The 23,203-nt window shown below is 39.8% G+C and overlaps 1 protein-coding gene across 7 annotated transcripts in view; it reads right to left on the minus strand.

Moving 5' to 3' along the window:
- The window catches only part of RBMS3 (RNA binding motif single stranded interacting protein 3), a 515,412-nt gene that overhangs the window by 379,551 nt on the left and 112,658 nt on the right, over window positions 1-23,203 (minus strand). For all 7 annotated transcript variants that reach the window (XR_006413486.1, XR_006413484.1, XM_044417609.1 and 4 more), the window contains one exon: window positions 13,535-13,704. Coding sequence is in view for 5 of the 7 variants with exons in the window: in XM_044417609.1 (XP_044273544.1) it covers window positions 13,535-13,704 (170 nt within the window). In the remaining 2 variants the exon portion in view is untranslated. The remainder of the gene's footprint in view (window positions 1-13,534; window positions 13,705-23,203) is intronic.

The raw sequence follows: 23,203 nt of genomic DNA on the forward strand, positions 1-23,203 counted from the left end.
GCCCATCCCTCTGTCAGGGCAAAGGACTGTTACCCCTTAAAAATGAGATCAGTGAAACACAAAGATCTTAACCTTTTTCACCATTTGTCACACACCATCAATTAAATAATCTATTTTCCATAACCAAAGTAGTTGTTTTCAAAACGTGGAAATTGAAACATCCTCACTGTATTCCCCCCCCCCCCATATCCTCCTTTTTTCATGGGATGGGAGCTCAGAGGCAAAAGTGTGTAAGTTATCTACACATATCCTTCTAGATGTGAAAATTTCTGAAATAAAAAGTTTCCAGGAAAAAAAGAATGTCATACATTCTGGCAAAAAAAAATGCTGCTAGCTTTCTAAACAGGGAATGCTGCAGGTGTTCAAATCTAGCTTATATTGGTTTTGTTCTTTTCTCCTTTATACAGTGCAAAGTTTCACATCCCAGATGGGACTTCCTGCAGTGCCTTAGGCACACACTGACCTAGGGCTCCACACTCTTTTATGAAAAAGAAACAGCATGGGGAGGGCTGGCTGATTGCCTTTTAAGGTTCATTTCGAGGCTCGTTTCCAGCTAGCAGAATTATATGGGGCGGGCAGGGGGTAGATGCTAGTTAATTTGAAGGATTCCAGATTATTTTGTTGCAGAAGGGAACTGGACAGAGCAAATATCAAAGCATAAATTTGTTATTTTTGTACCATTTGTACATAAAGGACTTAAGTGTGTTAGGGCCAATTATACCATTTCTGCAAGCTACTCTGTATATTTACTGTGTAAAAAGTAAGCTACCTTACAATTTGTCTGTCTAGCTCATTACTGCCTAACCTTTTGGGAAGGAGCTTAGATAGATATATTTCCCATCAATTGCCGCATGATCTATTAAGGACACAATCCTTAAAAGAAAAGGGGCCTAGCACTTTCAGCATGCTCTAGATGTGGACAGCACAGAACAATGCTTTTCCCCCACTTGGACACCATGCTATTTTGATTGCAACTACAAACTTCCACATAGAGAAAAATAGTTTCAAACGTGCATGAAGATTGTGTTAACAAGTTGGATGGGTAAGATTGGTACAAGGCCAGTTTATGTAAGTGCAATGCATATATATATATATAGGTATAAGTATTTATTTCTTTATTATATTTATATCCTTCCTTTTTTCCCCTTCCAAGGAACTCAAGGTGCCTTGCACAATTCTCCTCCTTGTCCTCTTAGTCTTATCCTTATAGCAATCCTGCAAGGACTGAAAGTCTGTGACTGGCTCATAGTCACCCAGTTGCCTCCATGGCTAAGTGGCGACTAGAACCCAGATCGCCTGAGTCCTAGACCACTACACCACACAGGTTCTCTAATGAAGAACTTTTTGGTCAATTCACAAAACATGAAAATCTGTTTTCTCCTTAACATGCAGAAGCATTCATTATGCAGTACAAATAACAGAACTATACCTTGTTGCTTCCATGAGCAGCTAAATTTTGTATGAGGCTTTAGTGTTCCAGAGAACTGTGTGTCTGGTAAAGCCCCCCAAAAATGCTGGATTAGAATGAATAGCTGTAATCCCTCACTCATATACTAAGGCCACATTCACACAACATGACAAGCAACCCAACATAGCATAGCCCATGGTGGTTTCCTACCATGATCGGATGATCACCATGAGAGATCAAGTGATTGGATGATCAAGTGATTTCTATAACAACATGTTTTCCATCCTTCCCTGTCAATCCTTCTACTACTGCCACACATCCCATCAGCCACTGTACCCAAAATTCAATTCCAAGTTGCATTACTTCCTATGTTGCCTGCCTCTGTTTCATTGATCCACACATAGGGAATGGATAGCTGTCTCCTGTGGTTGACACTCTTTCTAGGGGATTCTATAACAGGCATGAGGAAACAACAACCCTGAGTTCAGACAACACAACAAGCCATGTTGGTATGGACCATAAAACAAACCACTGTTTCTTACTGTGGTTTCTAAAGTCCAAATTTACCATGGTGAGATATCATGGCTGGGTTCAGACAATAGAACAGACCAATGATTTTAAAAAGTTGTGTTGTAGCCAAATCTAAGAATGTAATCCTATGCATGTCTACTCAAATAGAGAGTTAGATTATGCTTCCTCCCAGATAGTGTTTTTTTTTTAAATTGCACTGTAAATTTAGTGGGAGTTCCTACAAATAAATTTGCACAACAATGCAGCTACCTAGAGTTATACTTTAAAATATAGAACAATACAGAATAACAGTATGTTGCTCTATTATTCCTAAATATATAAATCAGGAATTTGGACTGTTTCCATCCCCAGAGATTGAATCCATTTTGAAGAACCTTTTGGAGGTCATATCCGGGGAGTGCCCTGAGAGCTTCAGCTGTGGGGCGGTACAGAAATGAAATAATAACAAAAATAATATTTCATTGATGGCTGGGGACTAAGATTAATGGGGTGGTGCCAAAGGCAGATGGGGCTGGGGCAAAAGCAAAAGAATATAAGAACCATCATGCTGGTTCAAACCAGGGGTCCACCTAGTGCAGCATTCAGTTCACACAGTGGCCAAGCAACTACCTTTGGAAAATTCACAAGTAGGATAGAAGTTCAACACCCAAGTTTCCCAGCAACTGGCGTATAGCATGCATACAGATACGCTGCCTCCAATACTGGAGGTAGCATATAGTCATCAGGATTGGTGGTGATTGACTGCCTTCTTCCCAAGAATTTGATGAATCCCCTTTTAAAGCTGTCCAAACTTGTGGCCATCACTACATTTTGTGGCAGTAAATTTCATAGTTTAACTATGTGCTGAGTGAAGATATTTTAGTTTAAGCTCCTATTGCCAAAAACTAAGCTTTAGAAGAGACATTTAAACTTTTTAGAATGAGAAACAAGTCTGACGAAGTCGAGAAAACCAGAAAATGTTTCAGGATTGTGGAAAGTGGACTGGACAACGAAAAGGGACTTTCCCTTCTGTGAAATCCCAGGGTAGGGTCTATACTTTCTTTAGAAGGAATAACTTCATCTCAAGCTCTAAAGCAAAGTTTTACATCCTTGATATAAAGATTCAAAACTTGCCTTTTAAAAAGTAGCTTTAATCTCAAATCATGTTCTTTGGTTATTGTACAGCAGTAGTAGTGCTGTGATTTTTTTAATTTTTATATTACTTAGAATACATAGAAAAAGTGAAGAGTTTTTTTCCCCCTGTGGGCCACGTTCAAGTCTTAGAACTTTCAATGCAATTGTTTACACATTTACACATTTTCCTATCACCCAGCAGCTCCGGCATGCACATGCAAGTTCCAATACAGTGTTCAGTATGATCAAAGGCCGCTGCAGTTAAATTTGCTTGTGTACACAAAGCACGTCTATTTATTTAAAACATTTGAATCTTACCTTTCTACCTAGCCAGGCATCCAAGGAAGCTTACAACCTAATTAAAATACAATCTATTACAATCCAGTGATTAAGAATAATAATTACACAAATATATAAAACCAGCAGCCTGTCTGCAAGAAAACAAACCATGCAGAGAATCAAGCAAATGCCTCCAAATACTGAACAAAAAGGTAAGTTTTTAATTAGAGTCTAAAACTTTATAATAAGTGTTTTTAAACTCCCAGAAGCAACTAAGGAAGCATTTGAGCAGGTAAAGGTTTGCATAGACATCAGAAACTCATGGACATGGAACATATGAAGCCAGCAATACTGTGCCATAATCCAGAACTTTGTAGCAAACCCAAAAGGGAAATCACCTGGTTTTCTCCAGATTGTGTCCCCAGTGATAACTTAAAAATCAATGGTAAATAATCATTCCAACTAAGTATTTGAGCATGAGATTAGTAGAGGAAACTTTGAGAAGACCTAATAAGTTCAGGTCCTTGAGTCTCGTGTGTACTGTGGAACTGCAAAACACATAGTAAAAGCATGTTGCACTTTCCATCTTCATAGCATGGGGTATAATTTAGAAGTTCAGTTTTATCTATCATGCTTCTAATGGTGCTCCAGCAAACTGGTACAGAACAACATCCAGCAGAAATATTGATGGAACATGTTAGTGCATAACTAATGAAGTTACTTCTGTGGAGCATCATTTGCAGATCGCTGCAGAAGATTCCTTTCACGTGGCAACATAGGAAAACATCCATTCCAAAATGTAGGCTCAAGTGCAAAGGGCATTTCTCACAAGCATCACATGGCTCCAGTTCCAGATTGCTTCATGAGGCTTGTTAGACAACGTATTATCTCCATTTCTAATGAAGCAATGGAAAAAGACTTGGTAGTGGACAATCACATGATCATTGCTGCTCATTTTAAAGAAACCTAAACCCTGAGTAAGCATTCATGATCAAAAATCAGTGAATCAAAATGAACATAGTATCGCAAAGGAGCAAAAGAGTTCTAAAGGATATTCTATTTTGAATAACTACTTATTAGGATTCTGGAAAAGGTTAGACCCTACAAAAGCAAGCCCATAGCTAGTCAACCCTGGATACTTTTGAATATTTGTGTATCAGTTTGAGGATTTTGCTTAGCAGAATAGAAGAACAGGTTGCATTGCTTAATTCAGTTGTGGATCACTGGTCTATGGTTAGCAATTTGGAAGGAAAAGTCAATTTTGGACAAATTAGTGCGAAGTACTGGAATGCTCCCTTCAGGTTCATTTTTTCTTGTTTTGGTCAAAAGCTACTGACAACAGAATCGAAAGCAGAATTTTGCCAACCTGATTTTTTTTCTGGCTTGAAACATTTTATGCTTCTGATAGCACGATAAACCAGGTCATTATACAGACTTTATGGCTTAAGCAGTCATGGAATTGAAACTAAGGCTGCATTCACCTGGAAATAAACTCCATTGAATTTAATTAAACTAATACTGATTTTATGTGTGTAAGACTGCCCTGTAAGATGTTTGGTTAGATCATGGGTCCTCAAACTACAGCCTGGGGGCTGGATCCGGCCCGCCATGCCCATTTATCCAGCCCGCCATGCCAATCTGGATCTGCTGCGTGCCCGCCCGTGCCCGCCGCCACCCACCTCAACCCGTGCACGGGGAGGCAGCGGTTTGCTCGCTTGGAGGCTCGCTGCCTCGTGCTCCTGCCTTGCGGTGTGTGCCTGGCCCTGCCTGAGCCTCGCCTCTCCCTGCCTCGCCGGGAGCCCTGCCTCCACGTCAGCACGCGTGCTTGCTCGCACCGCCCCCACCTCCGGCACCACCTTTCCGGCCAGCACTGGCAGCTTTCAACTGGGCCCCTGGTGGAAAAGTTTGAGGACCCTGGGTTAGATGAATAAGTCTATATGATTAGTGCATGTGAGTCTGTGCTTTAGAGAAATTATTGTCACTTTATTTCAACAAATCTTTATCCCACTATTGTACTTTGAATACCCAAAGCAGCTGGCAAAGGAAAATTGAGTAGTGGAAAAAACTAAAATCTTTTCTGGTTCACCAAACACAGCACCCAGTTTAAATGGTAAGGATCAAATACATAGCTACAGCACACTGCAGTATCAAATCAAGAAACAACAGTTCCCAAAACACACAGGAATAAGTCAGCATGCGTTAACATCCTACCAAAGGTGGACAGAGACGGAGCCAGGAAAACGCCCATAAAACTGGTACCACAAAAGAGAAGGTTATGAGCACCGAACTTGCTGTCATTACTTGGGTAGGCTCATGTGTACTCTTGGCTCTTTCAGGTTTTCCCTGTCATGTACAGCACTTTGAATCAAGCCTGGAAACAAACTGGCAACTAGTGAAGATATAACACTTAAATGATCTGAGCTGCAAGCCCTGGGTAACATCTTGGCAACTGTATTCTGAATCCAAACTGTATTTAGAACCAACTTAAAAGGCAACCAAGAATCTGGGATAGTTTATGGAACTGGCCAGTTTTCACTAATCATAGTTAATATTAACCATACACATTAATGTGCACTTTGGAGTACAGATTAAAACTCTGTTTAATCTGAAACAGAAATGGAAGCTTCAAATCTCCTTCTAATAGCCATACCAGAAGAGAAGAACAAAGCCTGATGCTTACCTAGGTTGCTTAATAACAATAAACTATTTTTTTTAAAAAAAATAATTATAACTGCAGCAGCGATAGTGACCCATAGACCTAGTCCAAGGATGAGATATGATGACAAGAGACAAGGCTTCCTTATGGATGGAAAAGACTTTATTGAGGAAGCAAAATTGCCTTGGGACAAGTGGAAGTCAGTAAATCTTCATAGCAGCTTGCATCTTGTCAGTTCTAGTTCTTGTCATGTGGCATCCAACCAGAGGAGAACTAGAAATGAGAAGACTCAGGCTGCTATGACAACCATGGGACTGTCTCAACATGTTATTGACCCAATGCACCTAAGAGGACAAATGTTTAGCGGGTGGGTTGTCTCTTCAGGTAAGTGATGTTCAACCAGTTTTGGCAGGAGTTGATATACCCATAAAGGATTAGGGCCACATAATTAGAATATTCTTCGATCCAGCTTTGTCACAAGAAACACAGGTGGTCTCGGTGCCATGGATTTGATGGTTTTTATTGGCTTAGGCTGATACGCCAACTAGGCCATTATCTTGACAGAGATAGCATAGCTATGGATCCACACTCTGTCTGGATTACTCCATTGCGATGCCTTTGAAAATGATCAGAAAATGTTAGCTGAGCCAAAATAGGACAGTGTGGCTGTTAATAGTGACTAGCCAATGTGATCATGCTATGCCAATTCCTTTCTGTCTGCACTGCTGCCAGCGCAATTCCAAGCCCAGTACAAAGCCCTAAATTAGTTTGGGCCAGATTACCCAAAGGATCATCTCCTCCCATATATACCTGCCCAGATCCTTAAATAATCCTTAGTGGTCCTTCTCCATGAGCCCCCACTAAGTGAGGTGAGGTGGATGGCTACAGAAAACCTTTTCTGTTGCTCTCCACCTCCCGTTATGGAATAAGCTACCCAGAGAGACTTGCATGGTTGTGCTCTTGCAGGTGCTGGGTGAAGATATAATTTTCCCAATCCTTTTAGTCTTTCTCTTTCTGGTTAAAATCCTTTAATGAAAGATATTTGTTTTCAGCCTACAGAACACAGGATTCAATTCAGGCTGACTGACAAAACATTTAATCTGTGTAAGGAGAACCAGGTAAGGAATGACAGAAAAGTGATACTTAAACTAGCATTACTTTAATTGTACAATTGATGTGGTCCATTTACTTTGTAGTAGCCCTACATATCCTGGTTTAAATACTTTTAGCATTTCAGACCTAGAATTTATATAGATTTATTGTAAGAGGAAATTAATTTAGGAAAATGACATCTAAAGTGCGCAAAAGTATTAAAACAGAAGTTTTTAATGCTACTGGCACTCATAATATTGTATTTGAATTTATTTATATAAGGGATTATGCCAAATATCTTACTTAATATGCCTCCAATGATGGCAACAGGGATAAAATAGAACAATTGCTTAGAACATTGGGCTAGATCCAGATTTCAACATGGCTGACTTAAGTTCCATTGATTTCAACGAACTGAACTGCAGTATCCCAGAATTTGTATCTAATCTATTATCGCAATACATATAATTTACACTGGCACTGAAACCAAAGCGTAGTTAATTTCAAATCTGATTTTGGATATATTCAGGTTTGAAAGAAACATTGATTTGGAAAAATCTTTAAGAGGACCTGAAACACGTTATATCTCCATGCTGTGAAACTGGCTGCAATCCAGCAAAGTTAAGCATGCTTTAGTCTAATAAACAAATTGTATTTTAAAAATAATGTATAGAATAGAATAGAATATTATGAACACTGAACTGGATCCTGAAAGGCTTCCTCCAATGGAGTGGCTTCTTCCAACAGAGGAAACTTGTCTAAGCTCTTTGTTACCATGATCACACACTGGCAGAAAAAGTGTCTCTTTTATGTCCTCCAGATGTGCTGGACTACAACTTTCAACATCCTCAACCAGCATGTCCAAATCTCATTTCGGTTTTGTTTTTTTAAATGGTTCCAAAGGGGCAGATAGTTGCCTTAGATTTGTAGCAGTGAAAATACAAGTGAAATAGAAGGGATGGAAAAATATACAGTAATTGTTAATCACAGAGAACTTGTTCAGCATTTAATCAGACTGTTATTAGAATCATTTATAAGAATTCAAGTGTACAAGTGGCATCTAGATAGCATCTCTATGCAAAAAGGCCCAATATATTTTGGCTGAGAATTCTTTGAAGGTAATTTTTCAGCCTCAAAAGTATTCCACAAAAAAAAAAAATGATCTTCTAGCAATATTTTCCTTATTTACTTGGTTACATTCAGTTCATGATGACTGGTTTTCTCATAACTATATTTGTGCTGTTTGACAGATTACCCTGACAAGGTTACCCTTAAATTGATCATAGGTTTGATTGTGTTGATCCATTTGTCAAAAATGTCTGGCACTGAGTATAATGGACTCAGCAGTTGAGTGTCACTAGCTCTCAAGCTGGCTATTTTCTATTCTGTGTGCAGCAGACATAAAAAAAAGCATACCATTGAGATGTAAAAGTGTCAGGAGGCTCAGATAACAATGGTACTTATCAAACATGAAATCCTGCTTTCTTCCACCCTTTAGAATCACATCAATTAAGGCCAATTAAAATTGCACTGGCTGTGATTGCCAAGTGTAACCTTTATAATGGAAGAGGCCTGGAGACATTGTTTTTGTTGCCAAACAGAAAACATGCCCCCTCCACACACAATAATTATCTGAAAACTTTTTCTACATTCTTTTATAGAGAACTCACTGGTGGATGTTACTGCCTGTCTTTCTTCATATTTGCTCGATGTAATAATAGAGTTATGATTATCTGCTAGCTAGACCTGTATAACCTTCAGAGCTCAGTGACATGAAGTGGCTATATGATCCTGTCTGTACGTTCTTCCCAGTGTGTGCTCGCTCGCTCGCTCACTCTCTTTCCCTGTCTCTGTCTCTCTCTCTCCCCCCAGCTCCAGTTTGCAATGCTTTGAATCCCATCAGGTAGAAAAACGTGTGAGTGAGTACAAGGAATGAAGCAACAATCTGGTGAGAACGGATGCTATGGGAGAAATGTTCTGTTGTCATGCATTCACATTGGAAGATACTGCTCTAAAGATAACAGGTAACAGTTTCCTTGAAATCCAATTTCCAGCAGCTTAGTGATATAACGGAGTCACACAGATACCTGTTCCACAGATACAAGGAAATGCAGAAAAGCCCCCACATGCATTGGGTCACAAAGTCAACCACATTTAGTATAACTCTGCACAAATGGGGCCTACAGAAACACACACAAATATAGTGTACCCTCACCTATCAAGAAGCGGGCTTTCTCCAATGAACAATCAATATTCCATAGCTCCTGAGCATGTTCAGTTCTTATTGGGCTCAGGGTGTTTTGTGCAGTGCTGCCCCCTTAAATTTTGAAAAAGACCTTTGGTACTTTTGTAAACTTTGAAGCTTCCTCAAGCACACTGAAACCTTCTGTTTCTCAGTAGTTCTTTATTAGCTACATTACCATCAGCACTCAGCATCAGAGTATGATATCAAAGGGGGTGATATTGTCCCCCAAAGCATTTAAAACTTAAATAGATGAAGGTATGCACAAATACTTTATTCTGATAAAATACATTAACATGCAGTTCTACACACACTGTATCTCATTGAACTCATTGAGACTTATGTCTGACTATACATGCATAGGACAGGACTTTGCGTAAAATTATGGAAATGGGTGTTTAAAGGTTGTAACAAGAACTCACAAGTAACAGTACCCCATGGGCTTCAAGTTACCCTACAGAATGGTTACCTTACAGAACAGTTACCGTACAGAATCACAGAAATCATGTGCTGTTAGATATTTCTCTCTGGAATACAGCTAAGGTAAAGAGCTTATGAACAAAACCATTTTTCCTGGACTGTCAAACGTTAAATTGCCAGCTGGTAGAAATCAGACTACAGCTATTTGTGTTTTTACACCTGTTGTGGATTAGACCATATAATCTATGCTGAAATTCCCCATGATTGTCACAAGTAAAAAGGCTAAGAGAGCAGAAGAACACTAGGTTTAAGCACATAGCATGCCCCCACCTCCAAGATCAACTCCCTGCTTCTATACCTATAAACTAACAGTACTGTAGGTCCCCAGAAAAGTGTAGCTGAAAGAGCTACCTCCAAGTTTCAGAGCGCTTTGCTCCAAACAGCTCACAGACTACTTCCCTCCATTCCCATCCAATCACTTTCACATCCCTTTTTTGCCCTCACCAAAAATTTGATTTCAACCTCCCATCCAAATGGGAGTGGAGATGTCAGAGCACAGCAAGGTGTCCATGGTGCAGACATGCATAAGCCACACCATATATTATAAAGAAAGCTAGGTAATGATGCAGAGCAGTTTGTACTGGACTAGCATCAGGGGGACTCAAATTGGGTTCAAATCCCAATTAAGTCATTAAGCTCTCTGGGTGACCTTCCTCAGTCTGTGTGTCAGCTCAAACTATCCACTGTGTTGTTTCCAGGGTTGAGGGAGAAGCCTGTACTCTGCCTTGAGATTCTTTGTGGAATCCTCCAAAATAAATATTTAGCAGGGTGGGTGGGGGCATGTATTGCTCTTTTCCAAAATGGTAGGTATTGGCATACTGTTTATGTTGAATAACTCCAACAGTTTCTTGGCCCCTGAGTATAAGTTGATGCAGTTAGCGCTCTAATGATGCACTGAATACAATCAGGTAGCTTCCAGCAAGGATTGTGTATCCTTGTACTTCAAGGTTCTCATGTAAGGTTCCTGTGTACAGATGCACATAGAGAATTTCACGTAGGATACTATTTCCAAACACAGGAAACAGGCTGTCACTAGGTGGCTTGTGACTGATATTAAACCACATGAGGCATAAACAGAAATGTTTTATACTAAAAATCCAGTGTTTCTTATATTTCCCATAGTTTGTTTAAAAAACTGGAAGGACTAAAATGGAAAGGTCTAAATTCACTTGGTTTGGATATTCCTCCTCATGCAACTGCAATTTCATGATGTGGAAAAACAGGGCTGCAAACACTCACCCTGTACCTCGCCCTGTACCCTAAATATCAGAGTGCCTGGTATACAGGGAAGTCTGTATAGGGGGAGACTCTTATCAAACAGAGTCCTCTGTTTCAGAAAACAGACAGAGGAGAGTCTTCTATTTGCTGAGTTGTCCTGTCTAAGTCTGATTTAAAGTTAAAGAACTGGGCTTTGAGGGTAACCATCAAGAAAGAAGAACTGGATAGCAGACAGAGCAAAGTGAGCTGGTTTTGCCACTAAGGTGAGATGCCTTCTGTTTTTAAATAATATTTTATTTTTTCTAACTTTGCACCCCTGTATTTGCATATGTAGATGTTATTCAAACTAGTGCTCCCTTTTGTGGGGCTGCCCATCCCTGTAGCTCTTTCTTTTTTGCCAAAAAGGAAGTGGCCACCCAATTGCATTCCATCCACTTCCATGAAAAGGGAAGGCCTGAAGCAGGGAGGTGTCTGTGCACACATGGGCCTGCTTCTAAATTACACAGGGAAGATCCATGTGGAGAATCTCCCCAGCTCAGCCCTTTCCCTCTGCTGGGTTGAATGTGGCATGACCAAGCAACAGGATGCAATGGAAGAAACAAGGCCTGTGAACAATGCCCAGCTTGTCTCTCCCATAAGATTCTAGTATGTGGTTGAACTCCCAAGTGGAGTAACTGAAGACAAAGGAAAAGAAAAAAGGAAGGCATGAGTTGTACTCCCTTTCCTGATTTCCACGATCGTGTATGTTTATGCTTGTGCATATCTACTATGAATCTGAGCTGTTAATGTCCGAGGCACTTTTTACGATAGGTGGGAAAGCAAAGATTAACTTGCGGGCAGGCATTCCCCTCAGAGGCCCAGGAAAAGCAGTAGCAAAGGAAGAGACCACAGCAACCATCAACCACAAGCCCCCGAGGATTTTCAGACCCCAAAGGACAGAGAAATCCATGCAACAAGAGAGCAGTTTAATGGCGGGTCTAATCTACAAATGAACTGTAGAAACACATCACGGAGGCTAAGGGAAGGAATAGTTCAATGCTGGTGACAGCAGAAGTGAGTGTGAGGAGACATAAGCCTGCTGGACAATTGCTGTAATGTAGTGATTATGGACTTCTACAGAATTTTTCAAATTTTTTCAGTGTAAATAGAACTAAAACAAAGAAACAAGAGGCTCTGTGATCATATGCTAAAGTGAGGCATACACATTTCTATTTATAACATAACAGCTGTTCATAGATCTCTACAGTCCTTTACAACTCTCCATTTTCAATGCCCCACTTACCCATTTGTCAATGAGTAGGAAATACCCATGCCTGATTAGCATGCAGGAGAGGGGAACAGCTCCAAAATCGGAGGATAACAGTGGGATAAGAGATATGGCTGCTTGCTGTGTGCAGTTAAAGTTTTCTGACACATCCCTCTCCATCACATTGTGCAGGTTTTTCTACAGCAAATTTCATCCAACGCTGGCATTCACAAAGAGACTGTTTTTAGTAGTTAGGCCTTCTTATTTAATGTTTCCTCTGGAGTAGGCACTGGTACCCCCATTCAAACCAGCACTGGGGACAGTGGTAAGGAGAATGTTAAGATCCTGCATCAATTCTAGAGGTAGAATAAAAATGAACAATGTAGATGCTGGACACAGATTTAAAATAACATCTGCTTTGGCCTTATGGACATATTGCCATGCATGCATGCTGGGGAATGCTGGGAGTTGTAGGACTGTTTTCTATCCAAGCATAGCCTTCTGCCCTAGATGTAGTTTTAACACGTTATTTGTTCTGCAAATGGGAGAAGGGAAAACCCGGTAAGTGGGAGAGAGGAGGCAGTAGCAAACACAATTACAAACCTAATAAATTTGTATTGTTATTAGCATTAGCAGCATTATTATTGTATTTCTAGATAGCCTTTTAAATCAGAGATTCTCAAGACTGAACTATCAGTAGTTTTTTCATGAATTCACTATTTTCTTTTTTTAAACATTCAATTCAGAAGAAGACATGCAGAACTAAGATACTGATATAATCCACTCAGTTTATTCCAACTGAGTGGACCATTCAGAGAATTAATTCTGATTCAAGGTGCTAATTTGGTAATATTAAGGTCTTCAAGTTAAAGAGCTATTGCCACAATAACAGGATGGGAACTTCTGTTTGTCGTCTCCTTATGGCATACTCTTTTCTACCAGAGCAAGTTTCCCTAGCAACTAGTAATGCACCCCAGCTGGGATCAAGCAGCAGCACTTCCTTCCTTCTCGCCAAAGACTCTGCAGGTCAAACCCTGCATCTTTACAGTGCACATTGTCAGGAAGATTTTTATTACACTTGAACTAAAGATGCAAGGTGTCCTTTAATGGGTGTTAGCTACAGACAGGCCTACCATGCATCTAACTCCTTCATCTGCACATAAATAAACCTGCCTGTGTGAGCTGACAATTGGGACAATTTGTCCTTGCCAGCATGACCCTTCAGCACAGGCATTTCCAGTGAGATGGAGAACCGACTGCTTGACTTACGGCTGGCACAGCTTGATCAGATCCTGGTCCGTGGTGCCGGGCGGAAGGCCTCGGATGTACAGGTTGGTTTTACTCAACTGCTCTCCGCTGCTGTTGCTGCTGCTGTTGTTGCTGCTGTTCGTGCTGGGGCTGGGAGGAGCCATGGGGTGGGGAGCTGGTGCATAGGAATGCTGAAACAAGAAAGATGGTTGTTGGAAAACATACTACCAATGGCTTCACAGGCCACAGAGGCTTCCCCGAAGCAAGGAAGTGCACGGAACAGCAGCTCTGGAGCTACCCAAGCCTTATGGAGGGGCCATCAGCAGACAGCCCTTTTTCCCTCAAAGCACAAACCATTCTATGTGAGAGGAAGCACAGTGTTGCTCTTTCCAGGGAAGAATTCTGCCCCTCCAATGCCATGGACGTTTACGGTGAAATGCTTTCAAAAGAAAAAAAAAAAAAAAAACAACATCGGATGCATCTCATTATGTTGATCGAGAGCTGCCCTGAGTCAAAACATTAAAGTAAATTGCACAGTTTTCATGCAAGCCACCAAATACTCTACTGGGGGCAATAGGAGATAATGGCAACATGGCTAGTAAGAAGAAAGTGCAGGTCATTGGCTAGTAAGGGGAGGGGACTGCAGTTCAGATGGATAGCTTAGGCTTTGGTTGTGAAAAGTACCAAGATCAGTCCCTGGCATCTCCAGTTGAGGAGGCCATGACACCTGTGATGGGAAAAGTGTCCTTCTGCCTGAGAACCTGGAGAGACTAACAGTCAAAGCAAACAATCCTAAAGTGAAAGACAAATCATATGACTTGGTAAAAGCCTAAAGATCGATTTCTGTTGCTCTTGGTGGGGCCACATATCTTGGTTAGCCATCATAGTGGACCTGTATGCATCCATGGCTTTCCAATATGGGTAGTTTTGCCTGGCAACTATGTTTCAGCTATCAAAGGAAGCAGTAAAGGGAGGTGAGTAACACACAAGGGAACTGACTGGATGATATTCAACTAATTTGAATCCAGTTGTTAGGGACTAAGAAAAGTAATCTTAAAAGAAAAGAGGGATCTGGAAGCACCCAGAAGCATTGAAATGGGATGGCAGGGAACAGCAAAGGAGAATATGCACCAAAAGCAACAGGACAGTATCTTCCCTTTGTCAGTGTGATCCTCGCAGTTTTAAAAGTTGAACTGATATCTCCCAGCAAGGCATCCTCTACCTTTGCGTACAAATTAGCTGACTGGTAAGTTTGTCTTAGCTTAGGCATTGAAAACTCATATCAGATAGCGTTGACTGCACACTGGTAAAAGCCATTGTTGTTGTTGTTATTATTAAAACATTACAGAAATGACGTTAACAGAAGGTCCCAGCAAAGGACCGTTCAGCATCGGTGGAAGGCCAATGACCAGCAAGACCAAAAAAAGCAAGCGGCATGGGCTTTTCACCACTCTTGCCAAGCAGTTCTATAAGCAATCTCAGCAACCAATGGTAAAATTGTTCTTTCAGGTTTGAATGGCATGTACAACAAATGGAATCAAACTACTGGATTTGATATTTGTGCAAGGATGAAAATGAATTTCTGTAAGCAGCTGAAATATTGTGCTAGGAAAATGACACTGCTGGATACAACCCAATGAGCTTGATCATTCAGATGTTACAGAAGTGATACCTGCTGTTGCTTATATTGGTGATGTACTTCAGGTTCTGAGATGTTTAAAAGGGGGGTTGTCAAGATTCAAATGAGCCATAACAAACTATTATGACTGAGATATAATCAATCAGCAGCCGGGGAAAGACCTAGCCCTTGAAGAGGTATTCACGTATGTGAAAAGTCAACACAGCTATATGAGTACTGTTTGAAAATGCCTAAGCTATTGCATTGTAATTATAAGCTACACATATACTTAATTATGACTTGTTCTCCTCCTGTTCTGCAGTTCAGTGATGTGGCTGATTTTGGCCACCTAGATACATTGCTTAAGATGGGGTCAAAGGAGGCTGGAGAACCACCAGGATAATCATAACCTTTCTACATCTCAATGCCTCCTTCTCCCTTCTCTGGAGTTGCCTTTATGCCTCAAAAAAAGCCAGTGTGGCTCTTTCCATGTGGACTTTGAGGAGGAAAAGGGAAATCCAAGCATGAATCTCCAGATCCAGCCTGGAATTCTGAAGAAACCTCTGCTCCCGGAGAAGCTACCTAAGGACCATGTATGTGATCATTCTGCTGCAAACATTTCTATTTTTGCAAGTCAGTCCCTTTCTGTGGAAATAAATGGTAGAAAATCTTAAGGAATTTATGCAGAGATACTGTCATTATCTTAAATACACTTGTGGCATGTTAGTCAGCCTGTGCATGACAACATCAAGGCAACAGTTACAGGAATGAACAGTGGAATTCCATCTCTCTTGTGGAGATGACAGGTCAGATAATAACTGTAAGTTGATTAGACATTAATCTGACATTTATAAAGCAGCTTTGGACATTACAATCAAGCGCCAACTCAGTAATTGTGCCCAAGAAAAACTATTTTTGACTTTTTAATTCCAATTATTTTTCTTTTTAAAAAATCCATAATAAAATATTGGGGTGCGGTTGCCCATAGATGAAATTACTGGTTTTAAATGCAGTAGCCACGCATGCAATTCATCAAAGGAAATTTTCTCTTTTCACTAACATTGATTCCTCCATTGGGAAACAAGAGGAATTATCAAAACCTTGGACTGGATTGAGTTCTGTGAAAGAAAAAATAATGAAATGACGTGTTTCCATCTAAAGATTAATTCACAGAATGCCAGTTTTGTTCATGCAAGTAGTCCCAAGTATACTCTAACAAGAATAAACACAATTTATGAATTGGATGATCACAGCAATTCCTATGATCACTCTGACATGCCAATCCTAAATTGCCATATCCTAAGTCCAGCTCTAGTTGCCTGGTGCATAAACAACATTTTGGAGACAGTTGTCTACTGTGTTGTACTACCTACTGAAATCTTATTCTAGTACCTGACTAAATGTAAGGACTATGGGTTTCTGCTTTTGGCTGCATGGTTAGAGCATATGTTGCCATCCCCATCCCCTTTGGACTCCATAGGTTTGTGTTCTACAGCAGTGACATAGCTTGTGATACCACGCCATGTCTGTCATGCTACAAGAGAGTTATAGTACAATCCTGGGAATGTCCTTGAATCCATCTGGAACTTCCACAACTTGTAACCTGGCAAGCATACTATACATATCATGCTATTTGTTTATCTGTATAGGCCAGCCCTTAAGTGACTTGAAGGTGACATATGAAAGGGACATATAACGCACTAAACAACCCAAAACTTTCTTCTGCACAGACTCACTACTGAAATTTCAAAGGGGATCCCTTTTGGTTATGCCAGAACCCCCAGATCGTCCTTTATCAGCAGCATAAAAATAGTTATTTTCTGCAGTGGCACCTGCTTTTTGAAATGCTCTCTCCATTATTGTGTGGGAAGCACTAGTTGTTACATTCTTTTGACATCTATTACAATCTCTAAAGCAGAAGTAGGCAACCTGTGCCCTGCAGATGTTGGTCCTCAATTCTCATCAGCCCAGACAGAATGGCCTATTAAAGGGATGATCTTATCTTTAGCTCAACACCATCTGGAGGTCCTCATGTTGCCCACCTACATATTAAAGTATGCATGGAAAAATAAAGCTTGTAGGCTATCACTACAGATTTTTTGAAGGTAACCATCAGAATATATTGTTTCCAAAAGGATTCAAACATGCTTCAATAACATTATTTTTTAAAAAAAGAAATCAAACAGCTTAAGTATTTAATTCACAGGCCTGACCATTCGAAAAGGTTAAATAAAGATGAACTGTTTCACAGATTATTTGGAGCATCTCATTAATTCAGTTCACCTAGCTAATAGGATTTGTTTTTATCTTTGAAAAAATGAGTGAAACATTTTAAATAATTGGGCAGGGGGTACAAAAGAGGAAAAATATACTGTTAGATTTCTATCTGGCTAAATAATCCAACTGGATGATAAGGTGGTGCAAACCAAACTATTCATGCAGTTTACTGTAGTATAAATAAACTGGTCAATAAGCAGAAATAATACTTCGGTTTTCTTTAACCAATAATTAATGACCTATCAATGGCAAAAATAAGCTAGTTTTCGTTGTGACAAAGAAACCCTCCTCTGATGCACTATTATCCAACTTCATTTCAATGCAACTTTATATTATCAAATGTTGATCCAATGCATTTCTCTTTGCTGCTGAAACAAATACTTTTTGCTCAGACCAAGCTTCTATTTACAATTGAAATGAATGTTTCCTCCAGATGAAAATCTCAGCCCCCCATATAAAAGATGTAGATTTTGTTTTCTCATAAGCAGCTGGTTTGTTTGCTCATTTCTGGGAGCAGTTTTGGATGGCTTTGAATACTAAAGTATGTCAGGACTACTCATTAGGTAAACTGGACAATTTGCACTTTATTTCTTTGTCTATGAGACAGTCGTGTACATATGGACTATGAAGATTGTTCCAATAATAAACTAAAAACATTCCATAACATAAGAACGCTTCATTCAGTATGCATCTATTTTTGCCCAAGCACATCTAATGTAGGTATAAAATGTACTGCATAAGGGAAGTATCAGGTACTGTTTCTTTGTGTGCAGAACAGAGTATATTTAGGGCACAATTTTACCACCTCTAAGCATCTGAACTCAGAGGCTTACGTGCATCCTATACCTGGTACATCTTTCCCTTGCATGCTCTTTTTTCTCCCTCCAGTGTTGGGAAAGCAATAGTACTGGCCCTTAATAGTATAGTTATGATAGTTCCTTGCTCCACATTCCAAAATAGGGAGTGTATTCTCTGCAGAAAGAGGCACCAAGGCCAATCATGTTCTAGTATTATTTTTTTGGAACCAAGAGCTTGTAAAGTCCCATTAACAAAGTTGTCCTCACTGTAACAATTCTCAGGATCATGAACTGACCAAGTTTCAGCATTTATAAGCATCTTGTCACCTCCAGAGATTGTTATAAAATGAGTGTTTGGAGGGTGCATAAAATAAAAATTTCCCTCTGTGCAATGAGTTATTTTTCTCTAGGAAAAATATATTGGAAAGTATGTGCTGTTTATACAATTTAATGCTTTCCAAAGGCCCTTTATTTTCATAGCTAGCTTTCAAAGAGAGCGTCACCAGGAAGCAAGACTTCACAAGATTTAGGTTAGTGCCATACACACTAGAACTACTGAAATGTATCCACTGACAAATAACCAGAGAAGAACCACTCCGGTTTACCGCTAATAAACTGATCAAATAAAACACTCCAGTCTTTTACTTGCTGGGCCTGCTGATAAGCATTAAAAGCACATTGCCCAGCTGGACACTGCTGTAATATTTACACTGCAAAAATAATTAGTTTTAGTGAACTTCACTAATGATAGAGAAAGCTGATTACAAAGAACTTCACTAAAGAGATGATTTACTTGAGGATAAACAGCCCATATTCTAATATGTTCTTTCGAGTTCAGTGACCATTGGGATGGCCATCAACAGGATTTGAACCTTGAACTTCTGCTACCCTTTGAATTGAAGAATGACATTAATAACAAACAAGAAAGAGCTCTTATCTCAAAGGCATTAGCTTCATTGACCAGAACCATCCTTTTCCTGCAGCAGCAGGAGTTCTCATGTTTCAGCTATTCCCATAACAAGCTTTCTTGCTTTAAGAGAACACACACACACACACACACACACACACACACACACGGATGTCATCCTCATGATGAAGTATCACTCATCTCAACAAAATGACTGGAAAACAGATACAATTCCAATGGCCAACAGAACAAAACACTGCTGCCTGTTGATGCTTCTGGCTTTTGAAACAATTATCTGCTGAGATAGCAAGCTAGAAAATATCCAAAAAGTGAAGGCCCTAGAAAACTCCACTGAGTTAAACAAAACTGTAACAACAAGGTTGCTATGAATAAGTTTAGAAGCAATGTCCCTAAGTTAACCAGCATAGCAAATGAGGCAAGTCTTCTAATAAAGGAAAACCACTATTGCAAAACATACTGAACATGCTAGACTTTTAATAAATACTGGTAGGCTGCAAGATAGCATCTAGACCATTTTAGGAATTTTCAGATTTCCCTGCTACAATGTTGGAAAATCATTTTGTAACTCAGGATCTGCACTCCGATCCCTCTCCCCTCACAGACAGTGCAGAAACATGGCGACTTCTCCAAGGTCACAAGTGACACTGGAAGCAGTTTGGAAGTGTTCTGAGGGCAGGGAATGGAGGAAACCAACACAACCAAGATACCATGTATCTTAATATTGCCTTAACCAAAGCACTCGCTCTTGTTGCAAAGGAGCTTATCCAACCAAAATCAGCCACTGAAGTGCTTTACACTTTGCCTCCATGTTCTTCCTGCCCAGCATAGGATGCCTGTAATCCTCTTAGTTTGGAGAGGTAGAAAGGCATATCATAGGATTGTGCCACAAAAGCAAAATTTGTTTATTTCCATCAGGCCGCTGAGTAACATCCATTCTGATCTACGTTTGCACTGAAATCTCTCTCACGTATCTAAAGCTCTAGATAGCAAGTATCTTTGTCCCTTACAATACTGTTCTCTCTTTTGTAAAATACAAAATAAACTTTATCTTGCACTATTATTTGGTGTGATCCACTTCCTTTGACATTTCAACCACTGGCACCTTACCACTCATTGGGAGAAGGAGAGTGACTATACTTCCACCTCTGCTGAATGTTTAGGCATTTTCTATGAAATAATTGTGTTTGCTGCAAAATTGTCATGGGAGAAAAAATGGATTGGGCATTAAATAGTAATTTGTAAAATACCAAATCTAAAACAAGTTATATAGTTTAATGGGGCATGGGGGAAAAACTCTGCTGAGATTATTCCATTGCTTATACAAATAATGAAGCTGTAACAGTTCATTGAATGGCCTTTAAGATCCTTCTCAGCACAAACAACTAGGAACTCGATATACAGTAAGCTGCCTGTATTCAATGGTATACAGCAAAGGGCATCCTAAAGAATTTTGATACATGCTTCCCCCCGATGTGCATCCACAGAACAAATTCACAGAAGTCGGACATATATTGAGTTTTGAACCCTTTACAAGAACATGAAACAGAATGAATGTCATTTCCAATTAGTGTTGTTCTTTCAAATTCAAAGGCACTAAACCTGGAGTGAGCTGTAAAGTAAACACAAATGAGTTTTAGTTGCTTGATGTTTTTATACTTTTCAAAAATGGATACAGAAGAGGTCGGTCCAAGGGCTAGCTGAGATCTGTTGACTTCTCTTGTGCAAGCTGTATTTACAGTTCATGAGATGTACTCATGTAGGAAACATAATGTGTGAGCCAGGAGCTTATGGTTATTGTCAGTGGCAACTTCCATCATGCTGCAGGCTGGAAACTATTCTTCTGGAATCATGAGATTTACAGCAGCCAATATTCATGAACCATTGGCTTACATGCTATTTTCCCTTATACAGTCACACACTGTGATAACTATTTTGTCTTTGGAAGAAATAGTAGCATCACAGGCAATACCAATGTTCAATGAAATTAAAAGAAAAAAGAAAAAAATGCCTTTCAAGATGAAGCTCTTAATTTGACACCACAAAACTGAATGCAAGATTCCTAATGAATAACTGCATTCACAATGATAGATTGTGGTTTGATAATTAGCAAAGAATGATGCTTAAGAAAACATAGACAAACAATGTATTCTTGTATTCTTATGCAGCCCTTTCCCAAACACTCCTAATAAATGTTAATACTACACTGAAACACAGTTCTTTATTTATTTCTGTGTCACCCAATAGTTGAAGCTATAGTAATCTGTATAAGGAAAAATTACACTGGACCTAAGATTATCAGATTATCTTTTCCAAATTTAAAACAGAAATTACACAAAAGTGCAACATAAAGACATGGCATTAATTATCTTATTTCTCCATTTCTATACTGCACGATAGTTGATCTCTCTGGCTGGTTTACAACATTGCATGAATAAAGACAATTCATGAATTAGAATGTAAAGTAGGGCTAAAGGTTGACTCAATGGAAATGTTATGGTTGACATGGAGGCTCCATGCAATGCCTTTTCAACCATGTCAATGTTTTGTTTCATTGGGCTAGCAAGACCATAACACAGACTGAACAATTCTCATGCAAGAAGGAAGAAATGCCATTCAATTTGGAGATTGGAAGAAGTGAGAAGCAACATGCATATGACAGTAAGCATGTGATCCATTTTCATATGTTCTGTGGAATATAATCTTCCTCTTAAAACATCACATTCATATATATCACAAAAACAGATCATGTAATAAGTGTCAAATGCAAATAAGTCTTGCTGGTTTGTATAGTCTTGTGTAGTATTAATAAATAACACCTCAGTGCAGAACAGAGAGAAAGATAAACGGACAAATCCCATGGAATTACCCCAATAGAATGTCAAAAATATTACCTTCAAAACGTGAATTCCTCTAGTTTTTATCATCAGACACCAAAAATCCATGCATTTTTCAGTATACCATACAAAGCTAGAAAATCATTTTAATCCCACTAGACATTTAAAGTTTGCTTGTTTTAGTTCATTAACTCTGATCACTATGTAGGGTTTTATGAAGAAGGCCATTTGTTACACTATCTGTTTATGCTGCTAATATTATTGGCCTTTGAATCATGTACAAAAGAAGAAAAGGAAGGGAAAACTGGAGGGAAAGGAACAAGAATATGAGGATGTCCAGCTGTAAGATGACTTGCAAAGCCACACCATTATTTTTTTATGCTTGATTTGCTCACAGTTCTGCTCTATGTTATTACTTCACAGCTGGGTTTCTATTTCATTTAAATATTATTGTATTAATATTATAATTCATGTGTATGTGTGATCTCTGATTTCTTTTACAGGAAAACATTTTTCCTTTTAACAAAAATGATACTTTACCTTCTTATATTGTTGTATTATTACTATTATATTACATTTATACCCCACTTTCCCCCTCTTGCGAGGAACCCAAAGCAGCTTAGAAGATCCTTCTCATCTCCATCTTACCCTCATAATTTGTCTGTGAGTTGGATTTTATTGAGAGTGAGTAACTAGCCCTAAGTCATGCAGGAAGCTTCATGGCAAGTAAAGGCTAAAACCTGGATCTCCTGAATGCCAGACCACTCTAACAGCTACACTACACTGGCTTTCTTACCTTATCCAAATTGCCTCCTACAGTGTAACATACAGTGGTACCTAGGCTCAGCAACACTTCAGTTCATGACCAAATCAGGTCGCGAACAAAAATTTCATTAAATACTTAACTCAGTTTGTGAACTCTACATTTGGTGGCGGCCATGATTGTGGCCTTCTTCCCCCCCCCCTTCCCCAAGTGGGGAGATGGGCGCGATCATGCTGGGGGTGGGGGAAGATGGCCGAGATGGCGCCAGTCTTTCCTGCAGGAGCACAACCATGATCTCGGCCATTTCCCCCCCAGCACAATTGCACCCGTCTCCCCCCCCAGTGCGCTGCATTCGCATCCGTCTCTCTCCTCCCAGAGTGCCCCATTCACGCCTGTCTCTCTCTCCTCCAGTACACCCATGATTGTGCCGCCTCCCCACCAGTGTGCCGGGAGGACGAGCATGTGCAGGGATG

This window comes from Varanus komodoensis, unplaced genomic scaffold (assembly GCF_004798865.1).
Source record: "Varanus komodoensis strain SLA01 unplaced genomic scaffold, ASM479886v1 scaffold10, whole genome shotgun sequence".
Taxonomy (NCBI): Eukaryota; Metazoa; Chordata; class Lepidosauria; order Squamata; family Varanidae; genus Varanus; species Varanus komodoensis.